Consider the following 24,916-nt stretch of genomic DNA (forward strand, 5'->3'; position numbering starts at 1 on the left):
GCCGCGCGTCACCCATTGCGTCACCCACCGCGTCACCCACCGGGCGGGGCGCTGCAGCCTTCCCAGTCCCCGGTGCTGCGGCGGCAGGGATCCTATGCTCCCTCCTCCGGAGCGGGCGGGCTGCGGGTGGAGGGGAGCGGGGGGGCAGCGCCGAGCCCCGGGCTCGCCCCGCATTGTGACCGGGGTGGAACGCGGTGCCCCCGGCGGCGCGGCATCCCCCGGTGCCCGGCTGCGAGCGGTGGCGGTGGTGGCGGTGGCGCTAGCCCACAGCCTCGCCGCTCCCCGGAGCTGGCCGCGGTGAGCGAAGCCCCTCGCCCGGGCGGGCAGGTCGGCGGTGCAGGGGACGGAGATGGCGAGGCCACCCCAGCAGGGCTCGTCCCCGAGGGCATCCCCCCCTCGCCCTGCCCTGCGGCACCTCCCCGACACCCCTGTCACCGGCTCTGTCACCAGGCTCCGGCCCGCGGTCCAGGGACGTTTCCCTTTCCTTCAGACGGCAGCAGCATCCCCCGCCTCGGAGCTATAATCAGGGTGTCCCATCACCACCTCTCTGATGAAACAAATGGGCTGAACTCCCTCGAAGGCGTTTTGTCTGGTGGTGACACTTATATGAGACTCCTTGTCCCTCCACCTGTGTCACCCGCCACCCCGGGGGGCACCGGGGATGTGTCCACTGGCTGGAGCTGGCTCAGGCGGTGGTGAGCTGCCCACATCCCGTGCCGAGTGGGCTTTGAGGGGGGTGATGTGCAGCTGGCCCAGGCGCAGGGGGCCAGAGGCGCTCACCCCCTATCCCACGTTCCCCGCCGCAGCTGTGCTGCTGTTCCAGCTGCCTGCACTTAGGACCTGGAGGAAGCGCCCGGCGCTGGCGGAGAAAGATCATGTGATGGTGGTGTCCACGTCCCGCTTCGTCCCCCATCCCGGGCCCGTGGAGCGCCCAGCGAGGATGGGCCTGCCAGCTCTCGCCCTGCTGCTGGTGGTGGGGCTCCTGCACACGCAGGTTAGCAAACACGGGTGGAAACTTTGGGAGAAGTGTGCGGGGCTGAGTTGCGAAGGGTCCGCGGGGACGGCTCCGGGATCTGCCTTGCTTTCCTCCCTGTGTCCCTGCTCTTCCTGCTATGGCTCCCTTCTGCAGCCCATGTCCCGCCCCAATGTCCCACTTGCGCTCTAAGCTCCCTGCCTGCCCTCCCAGCACCCGTCCCCCAAAATGCCACCAGCTCAGCCGCAGGGTGTTTGATTAGCGAGGGGGGGGCCATCAGGCAGTGCAAATGGCTGCCCTGCTTGTCCCTCCTGCTCTCCCGGGACAGCGTGGTACCTGCCTGCCTTGTCCCTGCACCGAGGATGGGGAGGGTCCCCCCCCAGGAACAAGCACCCATCAGTCCCTGTCCCAGGGAGCATGGGAGGGGGCGGCTGGGCTTGGGGAGGGTCTGCAGCCCTCCAGCACTGCCCCTCTCCCGCAGGCCTCCCCCCCAGCGCGCTCCTTCCAGCTGGATTACGAGGAGGACTGCTTCCGCAAGGATGGTGCCCCTTTCCGCTACATCTCGGGCAGCATCCACTACGCCCGCGTCCCGCGCCCCGCCTGGAGGGACCGGCTCCTCAAGATGTACATGAGCGGGCTCAGCGCCGTGCAGGTGTAAGCGACGGGCAGCCCCAAGGGTGCACAGCCCACAGCCGCCGCAGCCCCGAGGGGTCCCTGGGGTCCCCAGAGTAGGGACAGAGGCAAGGGTGTTGTCTGATCACAGGGAGCAGGGACCAGCCCTTGCACTGGGCTGATTGGGACCCCCAGGACCTCCCTGGCAGTCCCAGTCCAGCCCCAGTTGCTATCCCCAGCCCAGGCTGGAGACCAGTTCCCAGGAGCAGGGACCAGCCTGTGGGATGGTTCCCCGTCGTGCCGGGGTGCCCTTAGCCCCCATGTGCTGATCTCCCCTCTCGCCCCAGCTATGTCCCCTGGAACTACCATGAGCCGCTGCCGGGGGTTTATGACTTTGCTGGGGACCGGGACGTGGAAGCCTTCCTGGACCTGACAGCTGAGCTGGGGCTTCTGGTGATCCTGCGGCCGGGGCCCTACATCTGTGCGGAGTGGGAGATGGTGAGCCCCAGCCCCCCAGGCTGGGACAGGGGGGTGACGGGTGGTCCGGGAAGGGCACAGCGGGGTTGGCCCTTCTGGCTGGCATGCCGACTGTGCTGCCACGCCACCTATGCCCAGGCTGCCGCCCCGCAGGGCACATGCCACTCTGGTGCTGAGCATTAGCATTGCGCTGGCCGGGTTTCGGCTGTGTGCCAGCCAGGGCTGCTGAGCGGTTTCTCTGCCTCCCTCTCTGCTGTGCGTGTTTCTCCAGGGTGGCCTGCCTGCCTGGCTGCTGTGGAAACCAGACATCGTCCTGCGCTCCTCCGACCCCGGTGAGCCTCGGCACAGGGCTCTGGCCACAGTGTCCTTGCAGCCTGGTGCCAGTCCAGGCATGCTGGTCTCTCCACACACCTGCCAGCCTCGTGTGCGTGGTCTCTCCCATTCTCTTCTCCATCTTTTGGGAGCCCCATAGTTCGTCCTCCACCTCCACTTCTCCATCGCACTCAGCCCTGCCCCATCTGCTCCATCCTTCTCCTGGCAGGGCTGGCTGTGGGTGGGCTGGGGTGGATGCTGCAGCCAGGCTGAGCTGCCCTCTGTCCCCCCAGCCTACCTGGCAGCCGTGGACTCCTGGCTCCATGTCCTGCTACCCAAGATCAAGCCACGGCTGTACCAGCATGGGGGGAACATCATCAGCGTGCAGGTAGGGTGCTGTGGGACCCGGCCCCCTGCCCTGCTCTGGGTCATCTTTGGATGTGCCCCAAAAAGCCACCTGTACCCTCTACACCATGACATCATCTGGACAGCTCTTAGATAAAGCCCTCCCGACCTCTGGACCTGGGTTTAAATCCAAGGGCTGGGACTGTGGGGTGCCTGCCACCACCCCAGTTGTGGTTTGAGGGACACTGGCAGAGGTGGGGGTCATGGTGGGGCTGGAATGTCGTTCTCAGGACCCACCTGGCGGCTGTCATGACATCTGATGATGGTGGGAGGGAAGGGGGGAGCTGGGTACTTGTCCCAGTGGGCGGTGGGACCTGGCTGCAGCCCTGCCATATGCACGGTGGGTGCCAGCCCCTGCCCTGCTCGCAGGTGGAGAACGAATACGGCAGCTACTACGCCTGCGACTATGGATACCTGCAGCACCTGCTGGGCTCCTTTCGGGCGCTGCTGGGGAGTGAGGTGCTGCTCTTCACCACTGATGGCACACAGGTAGAGGAGCTGCGCTGCGGCACACTGCAGGGGCTCTACGCCACCATCGACTTTGGGCCAGGTACCCCTGTGGGGGAGGAGGAGGAGGAGAGGGGATGGGGTCCCCACTCTGTCCTGCTCCGACCTCCCTCTCTCCTTCCACCTCTGCAGGCTCCAATGTGACAGAGGCATTTGGTGCCCAGCGCTGGGTTGAGCCGAAGGGTCCCCTGGTGAGCTTGGTGTGGGCACCATGGGGGAAATGACCTGCAATGGCTTTGGGGAGGCAGAGGGGCTGAGGGGGTGAGGCAAAGAGGGGTGCTGGGGCCAGGCTGCAAGTGAGCAGAAGGGATGTGGCTGACAGAGGGGTGCCAGGAGCCCCAGCTCCAGGCAGGTGACAGTCCCTTGCTCCCCCAGGTGAACTCCGAATACTACACGGGCTGGCTGGACTACTGGGGGGAGGCGCACGCCAGCACCAGCTCGGCACTGGTAGCCCAGGGGCTGAAGGACATGCTGCAGCTGGGAGCCAGCGTCAACATGCAAGTAGTCAGCTGGTGGGGGGTGCAGCCTGGGGGGACGATGTCCTCTGCTCTGCCAGCATCAGAGCAGGCATCACTGCTCGCCTTTGTCCCGCAGGGCTCGGGCAGGGGGAGACAGGCAGGGCTGGGACTGTGGGTGCAGCAGGGAGGGGGCAGCACCCGGTGAGCCCCCACTGGGTCTGTGGGGTGCTGACAGGGCTCTCTGGGGTGTCCCATAGGTACATGTTCCATGGGGGGACCAATTTCGCCTACTGGAGCGGTGAGTAGGGCCCTGCGCTGGGGGCGGGGGCACACTGCAGGGCTGGGGGGGCCTTTCCTTGGCCATCCCTGAGGAGCCTGCTTCAGGCTCCCGTTCTGTCCCACGGGGCAGGCTGACACATACCCCAAGGGGCCCTGAACTGAAGCTTGTCCCCCCCAGGGACTCCTTTTGTCCCCAGGCAGAGGCCCCCAGTTCTGGGTCATGCCCTCCCCATTGCCTTGCGGCCAGCCTAGGGCTGGGGTCCATGCCCTGAGCTCTGCCAGAGCCCCTTCCTCCAGCTTCCATTGCTTCCCTGGCCAGGTGCTGACTTCAAGGACCAGTACAAACCAGTGACCACCAGCTACGACTATGATGCCCCCCTCTCAGAGGCAGGAGACCCCACTGAGAAGCTGTTTGCCATCCGCACGGTCATCAGCAAGGTGCTGAGCCTGGCAGGAGGAGGGGGACAGTACTGGGCACCGCTGCCTGTGCCAGGGAAGAGGGGGACACAGAGGGACCTGGCAGGGCAGGAGACATTTCCCTGCTTGCCCCGGGGGGCAGCTGACAGTTTGCTGTTCAGTTCCAGCCCCTGCCAGTTGGTCCAATGCCACCTGCCAGCCCCAAGTACGCCTATGGCCGGGTGGCCCTGCGGAAGGTGAGTGCCTGCCCCAAGGGCTGTGCTGCTCCTGCCTGGCACTGCCGGGCTGCCCAGCGCCCATCCCTCTCTTTGCAGTATGCCGACCTTGTGGACATCTTGGATGTGCTGTGCCCTGCTGGGCCCATCCAGAGCCAGTTCCCCCTCACCTTTGAGGCCATAAAGCAGGTGAGGGGCTAGGTGCAGTGGGAGACCCTGGGGGAGATGCTCCTAGGCTTGTCTGCCCTGCCCTGGCTCCGGGGTGGAGGAGCAGGGCTTGTCTCCAGACCCATTTCCCTTTCTGTGCTGCTCTGCTGTGTCCTGCAGGCCCATGGCTTCGTGGTGTACCGCACACAGCTGCCCCGGGATGTCCTGGACCCAGCCACGCTGAGTGCTCCTCCCCACAGCGTCTGCGACCGTGGCTACGTGATGCTGCAGAAGGTGAGGCTACGGGAGCATGCCCATCCCTGGCCCGGCCTCTCTGGAGGGCTGTGGGACCTGCCGGCAGCGGGGCCGTGCCCTGCCAGGGCCTTGGGGACAGCCAGGGTGCTGAGAGCCACACTGAGCCCTTGTGGGGTAGCCCTCTGGCCCACACTTGTCCCCTCTGGGGATGGAGGGCAGCCCTGGGCTGGTTCTGGGAGAGCAGGCAGCAGGATGCAATGCTGGCAGGCTGCCGGCAGCAACTGGGGTGGTGGGATCCAGGCACGGGGCAGCAGTGCTGACCCTGTGGCTGCAGGAGTACCAGGGGACGCTGGAGCGGGACAGGCAGACAGCGCTGCATGTGACAGGCAGTGCAGGGGACACCCTGGACGTGCTCCTGGAGAACATGGGCAGGATCAGCTTCGGGGCCAACATCAGTGACTTCAAGGTGAGGGGAGAGGGCCCTGGGGCCTGGGGGCCTGGGCACCTGCGTGGCCAAACACCCCCTCTCCTGCCCCCACGACAGACACCAGCCATGGCAGGGCCACCCCCAGACCTGCTCCCTGGTTAATCTCACACTATCCCCTCGCCTGGTCCTGGCAAACCCAACAGGACCGGGATAAGGCCATGAGATTCGCATCCCTGTCTCCCAGTTATGCTGCCGTGGCAGCCAGGGCCGTGCAGCCCATCTGAGGGGATCCCATCCCGCCTCCACTGCTGAGGGGGACGTGCCCTGGGCAAGCCAAGCATCCTCCTGCCTGTGGCAGAACCTGCTGCCTCATTTTCCCTCCTGCTCCATCTCAGGGCTTGCTGGGGAACCTCTCCTTGGACTCCAGCCCTCTCAGGAACTGGCTGATCTATCCCCTGGCCATAGACACTGCCATCCAGCAGGGCTGGCCCCACACTGCCCAGCCGAAATCAAGCAGCGGGGGCAGAGCGGGGCCAGCCTTCTACACTGGGACCTTTGAGACCCCCGGCATCGCCTGGGACACCTTCGTGAAGTTCCCAGGTTGGAGCAAGGTAAGGCAGTGCGTAGCCGGGAGCGGGGGTGAGGGTGGAGAGGGGCACAGCTCAGTCCCATCTCCATCTTCCAGGGCCAGCTGTGGATAAATGGCTTCAACCTGGGCCGGTACTGGCCCCGCCGTGGGCCCCAGCAGACCCTCTTCGTGCCCGGCTCGGTGCTGCATGTTGGCCACCCCAACAACATCACAGTGCTGGAGCTGGAGGGGGCACCCTCCACCCCCCTCTTGCTCTTCCTCGACCGACCTCTTTTCAACAGGACCCTCAGCCGCAGCACCGCAGCCACAGAATAAACAGAGGGGTGCCAGGCACCGGCATCACTTCTTGCTGGGGCTGCGGAGATGGCAGGGGGCTGGTGAAGCACGGGAGGAGGGGTTGCAGGGCCCTAGGAAAGGGGCACACGTCCTGGCATGGACATCCAGAGCTCCTGCCCTCCTCTGGGGCCAGGCAGGGTCTGTGCTAAGGAGAAAGGGGCCCAGGAATGAGCTTGTTTTGCATGTTAATCCCACACTCATCCCAAATAATTCCAGTGCTCATGCTGACTCTCCCCATGCCGAGGGGGTCAAGGCATCTCTTTATTGACAATGCAGGCAGAGGAGGTAGTTGCTAACATGATACAGCTGAGATGCCAATGGCATCCAGGAGAGGAGAGGGCAAAGCACAGCCCAGAGGGTGTCCACAGCGTGCTAGCTCAGGGCTGCAGGGTCCAGATATGTCAGGATCTATCCCACTGCCACGGGCAGCAGCCTACGAGGTAGCCATGAGAAAAGCCAGCAGCAAGACGCCCAGCTGGAGCTGGGCCACTGAGCAGCCCTGGCCCCTCACACTAGTACGTAGGGACCTCCCGGTTGTAATGTCCCCAGAGTCACCACCCAGAGTGACAGTCTTGCCTAGAGCCTTGCCAGAGTTGCCCCGAAGAGCGACATGGCCAGCTCAGTCCCTCTGACCAGCGCTGCTCCACAGGCTCTCCCTCACTGCACAGCCAGAGCTCAGCCGTGTCTCCGCCACACCGATCCTTGGCAGGTGGCAGCAGTCCCCAGCTTTATGTGTGGCTGGCCCGGGCCCGGCGGTGGGTTTGCAGGCAGGCCGTGGAGCAGAAGGAGAAGTCAAGGTAATGGAAAGGGATTCGGCCCAGCAGGGACTCTCCACAATGCCAGCAGCGGCTGCAGGAAAGAGCAGAGGTGGCCCTGAGCAAAGGGGACAGTTCCAAGAGGGTTAGAGGAGGAGAAGATTCACTGCCTGGGCTGTGACATGAGACATGAGGGAGCTGGGGCTCCTCTGGTCCTACAGGGCTGATGTGCTCACCCAGCAGCCTGGCCAGGACATGCTCCCTGGAGGCGATGCTGCGTGGGAGTGTGCTGTGAGGTATTTCGAGGCAGGCTGAACACGGGGGAATTTGGCCCCAGACGGGGTTGTGAAGCCCCTGCACAGATCAGCACGGGCAGGGCTGGCTGCCCGCAAGCCTCTGGGGTGGCACAGGGAAGGGATGTGGGATGTGGGGTCAGGGACTGGGGCACAGGAGTGGCTGGGGGGTTGGCTTGCCGTAGATCTGGCTGCAAGTGGACCAAGTTGTCCTTTGCAAAATATTTCAGGGGGGCAGGGCAAGAGAGGGAGAAAGCTTTTACACCGGCACTACTGGGAATCGAGTAGACAGGAATAGCTTTAGACTGGAAATGAGAACTGGAGCAAGAAGGGCAGGGAACAGCTGTGCTGACATGGGAGAGTTTGTCTGCGGAGCCGTGCTGCCAAGGCTGTTACCTGATGTTGGCAAGAGTTGTGCCGGCGTCCTGCAGCTGCGCAGCCAGCCTCCGCTCGGCAGCAAGCGCCCTCTGGGGAGCAGAGAGACAGCTCAGCCCCCCCAGCCCCTGGGAGCAGCTGTGCCCGGAGCCCACCGCATCGGCACTGCCCCAGCCGGGCTGGATCCCCTTCCCCATGCACAGCCTCACCTTCTCCCTGTCGGACAGGGCTGCGAACCGCTGCTTCTCTCCCTGCTCCTGCTCCCAGCGCTGCCGCTCCTCCCGCTGCGCCTGCTCCCGCTGCTTCCGCTGGGCTTTTTGTGCCCGCTTCTTCTCCAGCTTCTTGGCCTCCATCTCCTGTGTCAGGGGCCCTGGCACCTGGGGGCAGAGGGCAGTCAGCATCTCCCACTGAGCCAGGGGCAACGGCACGAGCGGGCGAGGGGCGCTTTGCTCTGGGGTCCCCCAGCCGAGGGCAGAGGGCAGGCACCCACCTTGGCACGGCTGTAGTCGTACTTGTCTGGATGGTCCACCATGAACTTGCGGAAGGCGTTGCGGGTTGGTTTGTCAGCGGAGACACAGTAGGGGGTTCTGTCCTGCCCATCTCTGCGAGACAAGGAAGACCAGCTCACTCTGCCATCTTACTGCTACGTCCCACTGGGCTGTGAGCCCAGCGACTTCCCAGGGATGTCCGATGGGTACCGTAGGCCAGGGTATCATAGCCAAGGAGGGGAAAGTTGCTTATCCCGACACCAGAATCCCCCAAATCCTCCCCTTCTTGCATCTCAAATGCCCTGCAAAGGGTGGTCTCATGCCTACCCTCTGAACTGTCTACCAATAAACCTGGGAGCACTTTGGGGCAGTGCCCGCCTGCCGCTGTGCCAGACCTGGCAGGCAGAGAGAACGGCGGTTCAGCTCTTAGGCCTCCGTAAGAAACCCAGACGTCTCGGCTGGGAGAGACCAACCCTGGCTGTCCCAGGACAAAGCTGGCACCAGTCTCCCGTGGCTGAGACAGGAGGGAGTTGCTGGGCTCCTACAGCAGGGGCTGTGCTCGTCAACCGCTGGGCGCCCTGCAGCCATACCTGAGGGCAGGGTCCGCCCCTGCCTCCAGCAGCAGGCACACAGCCGCAGCCTTCCCGGCCCGTGCTGCCACATGAAGCAGGGTGCAGCCGCGCTCATCCACGGGCTGGTTGAGCAGGGAGCGGGGCATATCCAGGGGCTGTGCGCCTTCCCCATCCTCGCTGTCCCCCGGCAGGCCCCCGCTCTCTGGCACACGCAGGAGGTGCCGCAGCGTCCCCACATCCCCCGTTTTGCAGGCGGTGAACAGGGCATCGCGGAGCTGGGTCTGAGGGTCTCCTATGAGGGAAGAACAGAAGGGGAGTCTGATGGCTCCCTGGGCAGAGTGGTGCTCTGGTCTGACTAGGAAACACACAGAGCGCAGTTAAAGCATCATCCTGCTAGCTGGATTTGGGCACTGCAGGATCTCCAGCACCTTCAGAGTCTGTTACAATGTGCCATGGCGTTGCTGGGCACTGTTGGCAACAGCCGAGCCCTCTCCTGAGATGAGGCCCACTCCAATCCCCCCCAACACACCTAGCTTAGCCAGGTGCTGCCTGCCCCCCACTTCAGAGGTCTGAACACATGGCTCACTTGAAGGCAAGTGGCTGCACTACAGCCATCCCACACCCAGCTGCTCTGGGCATGTGCATGACAACGTGCTCTTCACCCCACCACAAAGCCACCAGCAAATGGTGATCACTGGGACATCCACCCGGCCCAGCTCCTGACCCCACTTACCGCCATCGCCCCAAGGAAGGGGCTCAGCCCCAGCCTCCCCTTGCAGCTCCGTCACCAGCTCCACGCCAGGCTGCCCACCCTGGGTACCATGGCATCCCGTCTCTTCAGCACGGGGCCCTGCACAGGGAGCACATGGTGAAGAAGAAGGCCAAGGCCAGCCTGCACCCCAGCCATGGCAGTCCCTTCCCTGATGCCTTCCTACACTGTCCGCCACCACTTCTTCCCCCTCACCTTTCTCCACCTTCTTGTCCCTCTTCTTCCTCCTTTTGCAGTTTCGCTTGGGCATCACTTCGAACTCCCGGAGGTCCAAGGTCCCCAGTGTCACTTCCACAGTCTCCAGTTCCCCTGCAGGGCTTTCCTCCTCCTCTTCCTCCTCCTCCTCTGGGGCTGAGGCGGGTGATAAGACAGGGGCTGAGGCCCCACACACAGCACGAATGACTCGGGGCTCTCAGCCAAGCACACCCTGCCCTTCTCCTGCCCACCCCCACTGTGGTGCCAGGCCCTGTCACAGGGCTGCAAATCTGGTCCCGCGCCATAACACCAGACCCCCCCTGCTTGCTCCATGGCTCAACTCACCACTTGTGTCCTCCTGCGGGGGATCCATCTCTGCTTTCCGCTGCCTCTTCTGCCAGCCCTTCCGGGGAGACCCAGTGATGTCCTCCAGTGGTGTGTCCTTCCCTGGGCAGCAAGGGTGCTCCTGTCATTGCCTGGGGACAGGGAACGCCCCACGTCTCCAGGAACTGAGGGTTGGAGAGCTGGCACCTCAACTTCATAGGGCAGCATCCCCTAACACACATGGGATTACACGAGGGACCGCATCACCCCACCTGCTCTGACCCACAGGCACTGCGGTGCCAGGGCTGGGCCGACTCACCATACACCTGCAGGCTGGCCAGCATGGCGTGGACTCGCAGCACTTCTCGCAGGGTGGCCCTGCGGGTGCTGAGGGGGATATGGCAGATGCGAGGGTCACCCCGGGTGAGGGGCGGGTTCCTGCCGCCAAAGAGCAGCGCACGGTTGTGGCGCGGGGCCCGGAGGAAGATGCGCTGAGCTTCCTTCAGGTGCTGGGCCCAGGCTGCCAGCAGGTCCTGAATATCCTGGGGAGAAAGGGGAAGCACCACGGGGTCCTGAGCGCACCATGCGGGCACAGGCAGGTCCGGAGCAGGGCCAGACCCAGGACAGAACAGCCTCAATTGGGCCCTGATCCCCTTCCGGAGCTCACACCCCACCCATGCCCTCCAGCAGCAGTATGGTCCCACCCCATGGAGCCAGCCACAACCACGTTTCCCTGCCGAGAGCCCAGTGCTGCGGTCCAGCCCCACCTTGAGCAGCGCGGCCTCGTTGTAACGCCGCAGGGAGGCTCCGGCTGACCTGGGTGCCGACCCTGGGGTCTGGGCGTCCCGTAGGCCCTGGGCTGTGCCCCGCCGGGCTCGCACCGTGTAGCGGTGGAAGGTCTTGTGCTCCTGCACCTGGGGGCTGCAGAGAGGGGCAGGCATGAGCAACAGGGCCCCACGCATGGAGAGAAGGTGAGTGGATGCTTCTGGGACCCCAGAGGGCTTGTGGCTTGCCCCTGGGGCCCTAAAAATTAATACTTCTCTTGCAGCACAACTGGGCTTAGCCAACTCTCACACAAAGACTAGGAGCTGCGGGTGCCCAGGGTGTGATAAGCACTGCAATGGAGGAGTAGGGAGGGGATGTCCATCCAATGCCTAGCCCCATTTGTCCTTGCCCAGAGTGGTGACCCCAGCTCTGTCCCCCTGTACTCACCCCCGGAACACAGCTCCTGCGAAGTGCCCGCCGCCCATCATCAGCACAACCCAGCACGTGCTTGCACCGAGGCTCTGCAGTGACGCCATCAGCTCCGCTGGCTCCTCACTGCCACCCTGAGACACAGACACCCCTGCTAGCAGCCACAGGATCACCTTGTTACCTCTTGCTGTCCCCTGGGACAGAGATCAGCCCCTCTGCTGGCACCAGAAGCAGGCTTCTGGGAGCACCCCAGAGCCAAAAACCAGGCCACCAGCAAGCCTGGGGCTCTGACCTGGCACCAGAGACCACCCCTCCCATCGTGGGACAGGAGGGACTGTCAGGCAGATGTCTACACCCCAGTGCCACCTGCCTTCTCTGGGGTCCCTCTCCCAAGAAGCTGGGCTGCGACTTGCCTTCCCAGTGCCCAGCACGCAGCGGTAGATGGAGATGAGCTGACCCTTCGCATTGCGGAGCAGCACCTTGTGGGAGCGGGGGACTGGGGGGTCCCAGGGCTGTCACTGGCAGAGGGAAGCAACTCTGACTCACTGCTTGCATCAGAGCTCTCTGAATCGGACCCTGAGATGCTGGAAACGTCACCTGCAAGAGAAAGAAAATGGAGCAGGGCAAACATTAACCACCAGCTTCCCCAAAACTTTGCAGGTGGCTCCAAGGGCCGGCCCACAACCCCAGAAATGTCCTGTCCAATACCCTACATATCACAAGGGGGTTGTGGGCTGGGGAGATAGGCGCTTGGGACTCTGGATCCCCAGGTATGCATAGACATGGCTCAGGTAGAACACTTCCTTCTCCCTATAACAAGTCAGCAGGGCTCAGGAGCAGTGCTGGACCCCCAGGAGACGCCACAGGGGCAGAATAAAGGGACCCTGAGCTGGCAGGGGTAGCTGGGGGCTTCATCCCTGGACAGAACAGCCCCAGCAAGACCACTGACGGCCTCTGCTGGGGGCAGCCCCGTTCCTCACCCGCGCGGGTCTTCTCCTCAAACACTTCTACTGGCAGTGTCCGGCGCCCCAGGAGTCGCTGCTTCAGGTTGAAGCGGTGCCAATCGAGATGGTAGTGCTCAGTCTGTGGAGGAAAGAGGTATGAGCTGGCAGGGTCTTGGTGGTCCATGGAAACCCCCGCCACCAAAGGCCCTGAGGTGACAGACCCTGAGGGCGAAAACCGATGCTGGGACCCTGCAGTGATCTTGACTGGAAGACCACGGTACATTAATGAGTTAGCCACGTAACAGTTAACCTGAACAGGCACAGGCCTGTGCTGCACGTACCACTTACCTCCAGTAAATGACATTTTAAGCAATAATACGCAGGGTCTGAGTGCCAGATCCCAACAGGACGTGGGCAGCAGAGCTCCGGGAAGCAGCTAGTGCTGGGCTGCACCGCGCTGGGGCTGAGCCTCCGCAGCAGGACCCTGCCAGCCATGACAGCCCTGCTCCCACCTCACGCTGGCTGCTCGGCCCTGCTCACCTGCTCCTCCCGGCTGCTGAACACCTGCCCACAGGTCGAGCAGCACATCCGCTCCGGCACCTCGGGGACCCCGTGAGCCTTCTCCTCACTGCTGGTGGCTGCAGGTTTCTCTGGAAGAAGAAGGAAGGGCTGTGCACAGGCGGCTCCCCACGCTGCATTTCTCAGCCACCCAAAGAGCCCTGTGGCTGTAGAAGGAGCTCGGGAACCTTGGGGTGACACCGAGGAAAACCCATTTACCCACCCGCCAGGCAGCTCCTATGGCCAAGCGCCAGGGCAGCCACCCAAGTTGTGCTGGGGACAGAGCTCCTTCGTCGCGGCTTGGGGCTGGCAGACATGAGCTTGGCCAAATACCGCCCCCCGCCGCTGCCCCCGCAGAGCCCCACGCACCGTGGCTCACCGGTGCCGGCTCGGCGGCCCACGTATCCGCAGCAACTCCGGTGACGAGGGTCAGCCCGCGCAGGAGGACGGGGTCCTTGGCGGCCTCGAAAACTGACCTGCTCTCCGGGGCCGCCATCGCTCCTGCTCCCAGCGGGAGGGACAGCGCCTGAGCGACGCGCCTGGCCCCGGGGGCGGCGGGAACCACCCGTCCGTGACCGGACGGGCCCTCACCCCTCCCCGGGGTCCCTCTCCCCGCCACACGGGCCCACCACTCTCCCCCCGCCCGAGCCCTCCCTGCGGCCGGGACCCTCCCGCGGCCGCTGCCCCCGGGATCCCCCCCACGCCGTTAGTCCCCGGGGCCGTTACCCCCGCGATCGCCACCCCCACCCCCCGAAGCTGCTTCCCCATGATTTCCCCCCCCCCCCCCCGGTAACGGGCGCGCGCCCCGTCACTCACGTGCGGCCGCTGTCGTCCCGGCCCGGAAACGCCCCTCAGCTGCCGTACGTCACATCCTCCCCGTCTACGGACCGCCGCTAGGCTCAGTCCAGCTTCCCGCCCTCCCGTCTTCCCATTGGCCATCCCCCGTCCCGCCCCGCGACTGCCATTGGGCATCGCGGCTGCCAGTCGCGGGGCGGGCGGGGCAGGGGCCGGGCCGGGCCGGGGCCGGGGCCGGGGCCGGGGCCGGTGGCGGCGGCGGCGGCGGCGGCGCGGGCCCCGCCATGGCCCACTTCGAGACGCAGTACCAGCGCCTGGAGAGCTCCTCCACCGATTCCCCTCCCGGCGGCGGCGACCTGCTCGTCCACGTCCCCGAGGGCGCCAAGTGTGAGCGGCGGCACCGGCACCGGGGGTTGGGGCCTGGCCGCCGCCGGCGGAGGGGCGGTGGCCTGAGCCTGAGGGGAGCTGGGGAGCGGGGTAGGGAAACGTGAGGCGGAGGAGGCCTTGGGGACCAGCGGCGTCCGGGCTGCGGGGGACAGATCCGGGCTGGTCCAGGTGGCTGGGGATGGGGGGAGCAGCCAGGGACCGAGGGGAGAGGCTGGGCACCGAGGGGAGCCGGGGATGGGGGCTGTGGGGCCGGTTTGGGGCCTCGGGGGGCCCAGGACAGGGGGGAAGAGATGGGGTGGTGCCTGTCGCAACAGCAAGGCTGGGTGTGCCGGAGGGCCCCTCACCCTGCGCTTCTTCTTCCTTCAGCTCCGTGGCATCACATCGAGAACCTGGACCTCTTCTTCTCTCGCATATCCTTTCGCAGGGCAGGGTTCAGGTGGGATGCACCCCCCACCACCACCTCCTGGGCTCTCAGTGCTGGTGGAAACACTGGGTTTGGTGTAACTCGGAGCTGGGACAGCGTCTGCCCCTTCCCATAGGACACCACACGGCTCCAGAGGGGCTGGGGGATGGCAGAACCCCCATGCCTGTGGGGTGCTGTCACCTGACACTGAGGGGACAGACAGGATCTTTTAGGGATCCTTGGCAGAGTGATGACAGTACTAAGTTGTTGTTACAATTAAAGTTTTATTTTCTTAACCGGATTTTATTATTAGCATAGCATTTATAATCTATAAATGTAGCACAGGATTTCTGTAAGCAGAATCAGTGTAGTACAATTTTATAAGTAGCATAGTGCAGAATTCTATAGCACTGCTTAGCTTATGGTTTCTAATCACCTGGACTCTGCAGATCGGGTCATATCGTAATACATGGTTTGCTGTATCAGTATAACAATCATAATCTAGACTCAAAAATCGTATAAAAGAATCCGAGTTACTCAGTCCTCGGAGGAAGCAGACAACAGTGGGGGCGTTGCTGGCTGCTGCGGGTTCCTGGGTCTCACTGTCCAGCAGCAGTTCTGGTCCAAGTTCCCACTTAGGACTTGTAACTCTGGATTTTGTGGACAGTGCTCTGGGTGCTGTTACACTTCCCTGTTCTGTGACAGGGTCATCGCCGCCATTGGGTTGGCCAGGTGCCTGGAACCTTCAAGGCCAGCGCGGAAGGGAGTAATCAGCCTGGCGCCCAGGGATCTTGAGGCCGGTAGGGAGGGGAAGAAGAAATCTGTTTGGTTTGTGTACTTGGTTCACAGGACCTTCAGGGCCTGATAACGAGGGAAGGGGAGCTAATAGGTGACCCGCTCAGTCACGGAGAATGGCTGCTTGCCTTATAAAATGGTGTTAGTTATGCTAACCACATTACTAGGGGTTGGGAGCAGGGGGTAGCAGTCACAGGTGCTAGGGGTATTAAATGCATTTTTGTCTGTCTCTGTGTTGCCGTGCCCTGCCTTTCCCACTCTTGTGTGGCCTGAGGGCAGGCTGAGTTTCTATTCTGTGCTGGGACAGACCCCACTCTGGGTGTTCGGTAGAGGAAGAAAGGAGCTTGGATGGAGCCAGGTCCTCTTATCCCAGCCGTGCTCTACCTGGGCAGAGCATGTTTTCCTGCAGTGCAGAACCAGCTTGCTGATGAGTAGGGGTGGGAGGGGTTTTCCATTGGTGGTGGAGGGAGACTTGGCTGGGGAGCTGCAGATGCCAGTGGGACAGAAGCCTCTCCGTCCTTCATCAGAGGGAAGGAGCCTCCAGACTGTTCTCCTTGACTGTAGCTTTCACGTCTATAACCTGCATCAGAAGAATGGCTTCACCTGCATGCTCATTGGAGAGATCTTTGAGCTCATGTAAGTGCAGGTTCCCCCTCTGTTGTGGCTGTGACAGCTGCTGGGGAACAGCCACAGGAATCTGCCAAGCTCCTGCAGCTGGGTGGGCGGGAGGGTTCCCTTTACAGTTGTCCTGTCTCCCCTTCATTAGGGTTTTCTGTGCCCCAAACCTGCATTCCACTTCGAGGAACTGGTGCCCTTGAGCTTTCCTGCTGCCATGACTGTGGGAATGCATCTCCATGACGCGTGACCCTGCCTGCTTTGCGTTTTGGGGGGTAGAAGGCGATTCCCTCACACCTGCTCCCTTTTTTCACAGGCAGTTCATCTTTGTGGTGGCGTTCACCACCTTTCTTATCAGCTGCGTTGATTACGACATCCTCTTTGCCAACAAAGTGGTAAATCACAGCCAGCATCCCAGTGAGCCCATTAAGGTGACTCTGCCAGATGCCTTCCTGCCTCCAAATGTCTGCAGTGCAAGGTAAGGGCAGTGGAGGGCACGTTAGCCACCGCTCTTACTTTCTCAGGTACTCGGGGCGCCTGCCCAAGGCCTGTCTCCCACTACTTGCCTCTTCTTGCTTGCAGAATCCAGGCAAATAGCTTCCTCATCTGCATCCTGGTGATAGCTGGGGTTTTCTGGATCCACCGACTCGTCAAATTTATCTACAACATTTGCTGCTACTGGGAGATTCACTCTTTCTACATCAATGCCCTCAAAATCCCCATGGTAAGTAGTTGGGCCAAGGGCCGCGTGTGGGGCTGCTAAGGGACACGGGAGGCATTTGCTGAGTGGTGAGAAGCAGCTCGCCTTCACTCCTCTCTGGAGCCAGCTTCTCCGGGAGATCTGTACTGAGCGCTCTTCCCTCTGCTCCATAAGGATACATCTCCTTTCAGCCTCTTCTCCAGCAGCCAACTTACTCCATGTTAACCCCTCTCTGCCTAGCCTGCCTCTCTGCCTGCTGGCACACGCCTCTGCCATCTGCCACCCAATATGTTTATTCTTCTGTGATACCTTTCAACAGAGAAGGCATAAGCGAGGATATCCTCGTACCTCCCTGGGTTGTGGATGTCGTCTTCCTTGTTTACTGGGGGGGAAACTGAGGCATGGAGCTACCTAGTTGGTGAAGACCACACTGGAGATCGGTGTGTCAAAGATGGGGTTTGAGGCTTGCACATATATCCTAGTCCAGAGTCCTTGCTGTGATGGACAACATCAAAAGGTGTGTGCACATCCTTTGAGGAGAGACCGTGTCTTGAGAAAGGTGGGGTGAGCCAAGAGGCTTGGTTTGTCCCCAGCTTTTCCACAGGCTCCCTCTGGGACACTGCTTAAGTCCCTTCCCCTGTTCGTGTCTCCCTGCTGACTCCGAATGGCAGCTCTGGGAGGACCCATAGGAGCCTGGAGCCGTGTTCGTCCCTCCAAGGCAGCTGGCGTGTGAGTGGCTGGGAAACAGTCATCTGCGCTAAGCTAGGGGTAAAGGGCACTGGGGCAAGGTATGGGGTTTGCTCACCGCAGGCTGAAGCGGTGCAGGGAGGTCCCTCGTGTCCTGGTGTTGCACGTGCTTCATCAGCACCCCAAGGCGTGCGCTGGGACCTGCTGTTTGAGTGGGCTCAGCCCAGCTTCTGTCCCCAGACGCATCCTGCCCCTAACCTTGCTGCTTGCCCCCTTCCAGTCCACCCTCCCGTACTACACCTGGCAGGAGGTGCAGGCCCGCATCGTGCAGATCCAGAAGGAGCACCAGATCTGCATCCACAAGAAGGAGCTGACGGAGCTGGACATCTACCACCGCATCCTCCGCTTCAAGAACTACATGGTGGCCATGGTGAACAAGTCGCTGCTGCCCATCCGCTTCCGCCTGCCCCTGCTGGGAGACACCGTCTTCTACACGCGCGGGCTCAAGTACAACTTTGAGCTCATCTTCTTCTGGGGGCCCGGCTCCCTCTTTGAGAACGAATGGAGCCTGAAGGCCGAGTACAAGCGGGCTGGGAACCGCCTGGAGCTGGCTGAGAAGCTCAGCACTCGCATCCTCTGGATTGGCATTGCTAACTTCCTCCTCTGCCCCCTCATCCTCATCTGGCAGATCCTCTATGCCTTCTTCAGCTACACAGAGATCTTGAAGCGGGAGCCGGGCAGCCTGGGTGCCCGCTGCTGGTCTCTCTATGGCCGCTGTTACCTCCGTCACTTCAATGAACTGGACCATGAACTGCACTCACGCCTCAGCAAGGGGTACAAGCCAGCTTCCAAGTACATGAACTGCTTTATCTCCCCGCTCCTCACCATCGTGGCCAAGAATGTGGCCTTTTTTGCTGGCTCCATCCTGGCTGTGCTCATCGCTCTCACCATCTACGATGAGGACGTGCTGGCGGTCGAGCACGTCCTGACCACGGTCACCCTGCTCGGGGTGGGCATCACGGTGTGCAGGTGAGGTGGGTCTGTGCTGCCCCTGTGCTCCTGGCAGCGCTGTGGGGAGCAGTGGGGCTGACAACCATCCACGCAAACGTGCTCTTTGGTTGCAAGTGGACGTGAATCTGCCTGAGTGAAGGGCACGGCTGGGGAGAGTCAGGGGCAGGCAGGAGAAAGGGGTAGTGGTGATCTTGGGTGCAGTGGTTGTATGATATGAGGGGTGTTGCTGGAGCTGTACAGCAACACCCCAGGGCTGGGCTGGCAGGAAGGTTTGGCTTGGGTGTGAAGGCCACAGGTGGAGCTGTGATACGGGCCGGTCACCCTGCCCTCCCAGGGTGAGATCTCCCAGGAACTGAGGTGTGATGCTGTGATGTTTCCCTGTCCTGTCCTACAGGTCTTTCATCCCTGACCAGCACCTGGTGTTTTGCCCAGAGCAGCTGCTGCGAGTCATCCTGGCGCACATCCACTACATGCCTGACCACTGGCAGGGCAACGCCCACCGCTACGAGACCAGGGACGAGTTTGCCCAGCTCTTCCAGTACAAAGCGGTGAGCTGGGCTTGCATGGGGCTGGGATGGGCACTTGCCCCCATCCCTGCAGGAGGGAGAAGCTGCTGGAGAGCTGAGCAGCTCCTGGGCTGGCAGAGGAACAAGGCAGCTTTCTCAGAGACGCCCTGCCCCAGAAGATGGAGGGCTGGAGCTGGGGGCTGGCTTTGGGATTGCCAATTTTTTGATGTCCTCAAGCTTGTGCTGAGCCCAACATCTCTGTGCTCAGGTCTTCATCCTGGAGGAGCTCCTGAGTCCCATCATTACCCCCCTGATCCTCATCGTCTGCCTGCGGCCCAAGTCCTTGGACATCGTTGACTTCTTCCGCAACTTCACTGTGGAGGTGGTGGGTGTGGGCGACACCTGCTCCTTTGCCCAGATGGACGTGCGCCAGCATGGGCACCCGGCGGTAGGTCCTGTGGGTGGCGGGAGAGCAGCCTGGGCTCCCACCAGCGTGTCTGGTCCTTTAGACCCATGAGAGGCCGTAACTTGCCACTCCTGGTAGCCCACAGCCCAGCCCAGCCACCTGCCTCTCTGCTGGGTGTCTGGGGCTGCGAACACAGGTCACCAGCCCCAGAAGGCTCTTGTGGCCCAGCTGTGATTATTAACCTGATATTTTGGGAACCAGGCTTTGTCATTTCTTTATTTGATGTTCTTGCCTGTCTTCACAACCAAGAGTCCTGTGTTCTCAGGAGAGAGGAATGGGGATATTTGGACATTTAGAAAGTGTGACCACTGAGAACTTAAAGAAGCTGGGCTGCTTGTGCCCAGAAGAGAGGCAGCCTCAGGGAGATGGGAAGCATTTTGCATTATGTAAAATCTAGTGTGGAAGGAAGGGGGATCCATCTGTTTCCTGTGACTGGGAATTTAGGTTACTTGTCAGGAAAGACTCCCTAGTGACAGGGCCATGAACTAGGGAGGGGGTGGACTCACTGCGGCAGGAAGCTTTTAAGAACAGTCATTTTTTGGCTGTAGTCGCTCCTGCTGTGAGCTGGAGAGTGCAAGACGAGGCTTTCACCTCTATTTTGTGACTCGTCCCCATCTCTCTGGTTCCCTTGCAGCGATGCATGTCCTGGGGTGGAGGTGGAAGATGCTGTGCTTGCTGCCGCTTCCCCAGGCTGCGAGGGCTGAACTAGTACGGGGCTTTTGGTGTAGTGCCTGCTACATGTGGAGCTGTGGCCCAGCTTATGCTGGGTGTTGTGTGCTTTGCCCAGACGGATTGCAGGATTCCCAGGCCTAGTGGGGATGTAAAGCAGATCCTGTCCCTCATTACCTGTCTATGCTCTGCAGTGGATGTCAGCAGGAAAGACGGAGGCCTCCATTTACCAGCAGGCCGAGGACGGCAAGACGGAGCTGTCCCTCATGCACTTTGCAATCACCAACCCCAAGTGGCAGCCCCCTCGCGAGAGCACGGCCTTCATCGGCTTCCTGAAGGAACGGGTGCACCGGGACAGCAGCGTGGCGCTGGCTCAGCAGGCTGTGCTCCCCGAAAACGCCCTCTTCAGCTCCATCCAGTCCCTGCAGTCGGAGTCAGAGGTGCCCAGGCTGGGGAGGATGCGGGGTGTTCTTGGGGTGCTTGCTGGGTGCTGGCAAACTGATAATCAGACCCTCTGGGCAATTTTGCCCTTGCCTGGGCTGTATCTGGGGATGCAAATGTGATAGATCAGCACTAGTTGGGATGCTTCTGGGTTTCTAGAGAAGGCAGCAGGCTGTCCTGGGGCCCTGTGAGGTGGGAGAGGGGCTGAGAATGCTGAGCTGCCTCGGTTCTGTCTCGCTGGCGGGGATCAGGCCTCCAGGTCTGCACAGGACTGATTCTCTCCCTTTCAACTCTGCAGCCTCACAGCCTGATTGCCAATGTGATAGCGGGCTCCTCAGCACTGGGCTTCCACATGGGCCGGGACGGACAGGCCTCTCGCCATCTCTCCGAAGTGGCCTCGGCCCTGCGTTCCTTCTCCCCACTCCAGTCTGCCCAGCAGCCTCCCAGCGGCTTCCAGACAGCAGGAAGGGATGGAGAGGGGGCCCAGCCTCGCGGTGCCAGTGCCATGACAGCTTCTGGGTAAGCTGCAGGCTGGAGAGGGGCGGCCGGACACTTTGCAAATTCCTTAAACCCTTGTCCGATTGCCATCCTGTTGTCCTAGGTGAATGGTGGCATTTGTCTCTGCAGCCCGGGACAGCAAGGGACATGTTCATAAGCAGAGTTAGGCCCAGGTGCTTAGGCTGGCCCCAGAGGACAGTGTTGGGGTTCTGGTATTCTTCTGTAGGTACTACGGTGGTGAGAAACCCCTGGTAGGGAAGAGGCAGTGCCATAGCAGGGCTGGTCACCTTGCACGTCTGGGGAGATGCTACAGAGAGCCTGTTGCTACCCAGCCCAGGAGGAGATCTCTGCAAGCCTGACATTAGAGCGGAGAGGGGCTGGGCAGTGCGGGGGCACCTGGGCAGCAAACACCACTTGTGTGTCCCATGGCAGTGCCGACGCGAGGACCGTGAGCTCGGGGAGCAGCGCCTGGGAGGGTCAGCTACAGAGCATGATCCTGTCGGAGTACGCCTCCACTGAGATGAGTCTCCACGCACTCTACATGCACGAGGTGAGCAGCCTGGAGCTGGGCTAGCCAGAGGGGCGCAGGGCCACAGCAGGCAGGACTGGGGTACCCTGTGTAGAGTGACTGGGATACCAGTGTGAGTGCGAGCTGAGACCAGTGTGTGTACAGTGCTGGGGAGAGGGTGTGTGTGGGCATCTGGGCTCTCCCATACAGCTGACTCATTCGTGTTTTGGCCTCCAGTTGCACAAGCAGCACGCCCAGCTGGAGCCTGAGCGGCACACTTGGCACCGGCGAGAGAGCGACGAGAGCGGGGAGAGCGCCCATGAGGAGCTGGACGCTCAGCGGGGTGCCCCCGTCCCCATCCCTCGCTCTGCCAGCTACCCCTTCTCCTCACCGCGGCAGCCTGCCGAGGAGACAGCCACGCTGCAGACCGGCTTCCAGCGGCGATATGGTGGCATCACAGGTAACGGGAGCCCGGGCAGAGGTCTGAGCTCTGGGTCAGAGCCCCATATCTGATGGCCTGTATGGACTGGCACGAGCAGCCTGCCTGCCCCTGAAGACTGACAGTCCCCCAGGTAGCTAATCTTCCTCCTCGCCTCTCCTGCAGACCCAGGCACAGTACACAGAGCCCCATCACACTTCTCCCGCCTCCCTCTGGGAGGCTGGGCTGAGGACGGGCAGTCAGCGAGACACCCAGAGCCCGTGCCAGAGGAGAGCTCAGAGGATGAGCTTCCACCGCAGATCCACAAGGTAGGGGTGAAGGCTGTGGCTGAGAGGGGAAACGTGTACTCAGGATGGTCCCAATAGGTGCCACATCCCCTCTCTGTCTTGCAGGTATAGCCTTGTAGACTGGGGATCTCGTGGGGGTTGCAGACTGGGAGCTGCCTGGGCAGCAGGATGTGGCATCAGCCTGATTCTTCTCCCGTCCTGAGTGGACAGGATAATCCCGGGCTCCATTTTGTTGCCATCAATTGCCGAAGAGACAAAACTGCCAGGCCGGCGGCTTTGCGGTGGCACCTTGTGTCCAGCCGTGTGTCAAGTCAACGCCACTCTGACTCTTGTGGGGTGAATGCGTGTGTGAGTACATACATGTGTCTGTGTTCACATCTGTGTCGTCCGTGTCGGAGGATCGCTGCAGAGCCTGCGAAAGCTGACGTGACAGGACTAGCAGTGGGGAGCTGTGGACTGGCTTGGAGGTGGCAGCAGCAGCTGCTGTTCAAAGGGATGTGAGATGGCACCAGCTCCAGATGTCCGCCCGGAGCTGGGACCTGCCTCCGAAATGAAGGCAGGGAGCTGTTGAGGGGGATCTAGCTCAGCCTGTAGCACCACACCTGCCTGGCCTGCAGCCCTGAGGAGGTGCCCAGGACCACGTTTGCCCTCCCAGAGAGGACCAATGTTGTGCCCCTCAGCCCGGAGCAGGACAGCAGTGGGGCAGTGGCCCACCCCTCTGCCCCAGCACCCTGCAGAGGGATGGGCCCTAGCTGCTGCCGGCGTGGGTAGAGGTGGGACCTAGAGCTGATGGGAACAGCTCTGGCCGGGATCTGGGGATGCTGCACCTCTTCCCCGACTCTCATGACAGCTGGCCCGTCCCCTGCACGCAAGGAAGGGTCAGTGGGGTGAAAGTCCTGGGTCCCTGACGTTCCTCCCAGCTGGCAGCCTCCGTGCCGTACCTCTGGGATGGGGCAGCAGCATCCTCCCCCCTGCATGGCACCTATGGGATGCGGGCTGCCAGTGGGCCCTCCTGCAGTGCCAAAGAGACCCCAGCGCGGGCCGGCCCGGCGCCTCCCGGGAGTGCTCGCGGCCCCCTCGGAGCCCACCCTGAAGCTCTTGTGCTCTGTGTATTGGTTCCCTTCCCTCAGGCATGATAAAGGCCTTTTCCCCATGCCCAGGCTGCGGTGCATCGGGTCTGTCCTCCTGATGCGGCCATTTCTGTGGTATCGGGCCTTTCCTCTTCCCCAAGCAAAGGCTTCAGTGTGTCTCGCATCTCACCCGGGGGCTCCCAGCTCCTCCTTCCCTCCTGAAACCATCCTTTTGCTTGCAACATGGCTTCGGCTGCTGTGGAGACCATGTACCAAGCAGGTGGCTCGTGCCTGGCAGGGCAAGAAGGGGTGCCCTGAACCCAGAAGGGAGAGGCAAACCCTAGCCCAGCCTTGGGGTGGTAGTGGGGGATCCGGATCCCAGCCGTACAGCGTGGCCTCAGACAAGACCTTCCCACCATCATTCTGGTTTCCCTCTCTTCTCTTCCAGTGGCAGCTTGTGAGGATTTGCATCCCGGCTAACCCCTGCCAGGCTTTGCTTTCTCCTCCCTCTCCTTGCCTCTGGCAGGGGCTGCTTGCTTTTGCCATGCCCTCCGTGAGCACCGCAGGCCCTCCTCTGTTGTCCCTGGAGTCCAGGGCCGCCTCGCTGCCCCTGCCAGGGCTGTCACCCTCTGCCCTTGGAGCCTGGGCCCGGTGCGTGCTGCCGAGCCGCCTGCTCCCAGGGGTACGTGCACCCTGGTAGCCAGGGCATGAGCGGGCCGGGGTGCTCACGCAGGGGCAGGCTCTTTGGGGGTGGCAGGCTCCCTGCTGCGATGGGGAGGGGTGGATCGGAGCTGCGACTGCTCTGGGGTCTGTAAGAGACCAAACGGAGTGTGCTAAAGCAGAGCTCCGGATGGGGATCAGCTCTTCACTGCTGGGGGCAGGACCGAGCCAGGCAGGGGATCCGTGGACCTGGGTGCTGCTGGGGTCCTCCCACGGAGGAGCGGCTGCAGCAACCCTGCAGCAGCTCCGGCTTGGGGCTGTCATGGCATGGTGAAAGGAAACTGAAAGCAAATCTCCCGGAAACCCAAGCTTTCCGGTGGCTTCCCCCGCTGCCCAGGCTGCCACCCTGCACGGCGGTGAGCCTCCCTGGGGCTGCGGGACCCTGCGTCTGGGCTTCCCGGCAGAGCTGCTGCCGATCTGCAAGCTGAGCGGCTGAAGGCTGGCAGTGCCCTGGGGCAGGGAGGAAAGTCTGGGTCTTTCCCTGGGCTGGCAGGAGGGAGAGGCCGGGCAGGAGCAGGCCGGGGTCCTTGCCGCATGTTGTGCTTGTGTCGTCAGTGTCCCATGTGCATGGCGAGCCACTCTTCCTCATCTCCCCCTGGGGCGTGTGGGCGTGGGGGTCCCTGGGGAGCGTGGTATCGCACCCCCTGTGCCCTCGCTGTACAGCTGTATAGCCGTCTAATAAAGATGGGCTGTATCATTCCTGCCTGCGTCCGAGTCTCCCTTCACCCTGCAGCGCCGCGTAGCCCGCCTGGACCCGGCCGCGGCGTGGGGGACCGAGGAAGGCGGACGAGCTGGTGCCTGCGGTGGCGGCAGGAGGCTGCGAGGTGCCAGCCGGCTGTCCCTGCTGGGCTGGGAGTTCCCTGGAGCTCAGTCCTGGCCGGCCGGGGGCCGCGGGGAGGGAGGCAGGGGCTATATTTATCCCTGGGCGGGCAGCGCCCCGTCCTGCCTGACCTCTGCGGCGGGCAGGGCCCTCGCTGGGGCGGCGGGGGCTATCTCGGCACCGCAGGGCTGGGCTGGCGGCGGCGATAAGCGGGAGCGGGGCA

General features: G+C 62.5%; 3 protein-coding genes across 3 annotated transcripts; 2 read left to right on the top strand and 1 right to left on the bottom strand.

Moving 5' to 3' along the window:
- Window positions 1–822: 822 nt before the first annotated feature.
- Window positions 823–6,399, top strand: GLB1L (galactosidase beta 1 like). Its single transcript, XM_050899976.1, has 16 exons — window positions 823–994; window positions 1,455–1,627; window positions 1,933–2,083; window positions 2,334–2,394; window positions 2,668–2,762; window positions 3,149–3,329; window positions 3,419–3,477; window positions 3,662–3,783; window positions 4,002–4,042; window positions 4,343–4,461; window positions 4,602–4,676; window positions 4,755–4,844; window positions 4,983–5,096; window positions 5,392–5,523; window positions 5,880–6,095; window positions 6,170–6,399. Exons 1-16 carry the CDS (start codon window positions 881–883, stop codon window positions 6,386–6,388), a joined length of 1,962 nt encoding a protein of 653 aa, XP_050755933.1. The 5' UTR covers window positions 823–880; the 3' UTR covers window positions 6,389–6,399.
- A 389-nt stretch (window positions 6,400–6,788) lies between these two features.
- On the bottom strand, window positions 6,789–13,372 carry ANKZF1 (ankyrin repeat and zinc finger peptidyl tRNA hydrolase 1). Its single transcript, XM_050899848.1, is given in 16 exon segments — window positions 6,789–7,258; window positions 7,854–7,924; window positions 8,042–8,209; window positions 8,323–8,434; window positions 8,911–9,184; window positions 9,626–9,742; window positions 9,857–10,036; window positions 10,205–10,303; window positions 10,500–10,722; window positions 10,948–11,101; window positions 11,393–11,508; window positions 11,788–11,870; window positions 11,873–11,971; window positions 12,355–12,457; window positions 12,859–12,968; window positions 13,246–13,372. Coding segments are annotated over 16 exon segments (2,157 nt in total). The 3' UTR covers window positions 6,789–7,137.
- A 583-nt stretch (window positions 13,373–13,955) lies between these two features.
- On the top strand, window positions 13,956–24,575 carry ATG9A (autophagy related 9A). Its single transcript, XM_050900064.1, has 14 exons — window positions 13,956–14,058; window positions 14,425–14,468; window positions 15,828–15,892; window positions 16,188–16,349; window positions 16,454–16,595; window positions 17,539–18,287; window positions 18,664–18,817; window positions 19,044–19,223; window positions 20,105–20,350; window positions 20,650–20,870; window positions 21,282–21,399; window positions 21,595–21,817; window positions 21,962–22,104; window positions 22,189–24,575. The coding sequence occupies exons 1-14, from the start codon at window positions 13,956–13,958 to the stop codon at window positions 22,192–22,194; spliced, it is 2,556 nt and encodes an 851-aa protein (XP_050756021.1). The 3' UTR covers window positions 22,195–24,575.
- Window positions 24,576–24,916: the final 341 nt, after the last annotated feature.

This window comes from Gymnogyps californianus, chromosome 7 (genome assembly GCF_018139145.2).
Source record: "Gymnogyps californianus isolate 813 chromosome 7, ASM1813914v2, whole genome shotgun sequence".
Lineage (NCBI taxonomy): Eukaryota > Metazoa > Chordata > Aves > Accipitriformes > Cathartidae > Gymnogyps > Gymnogyps californianus.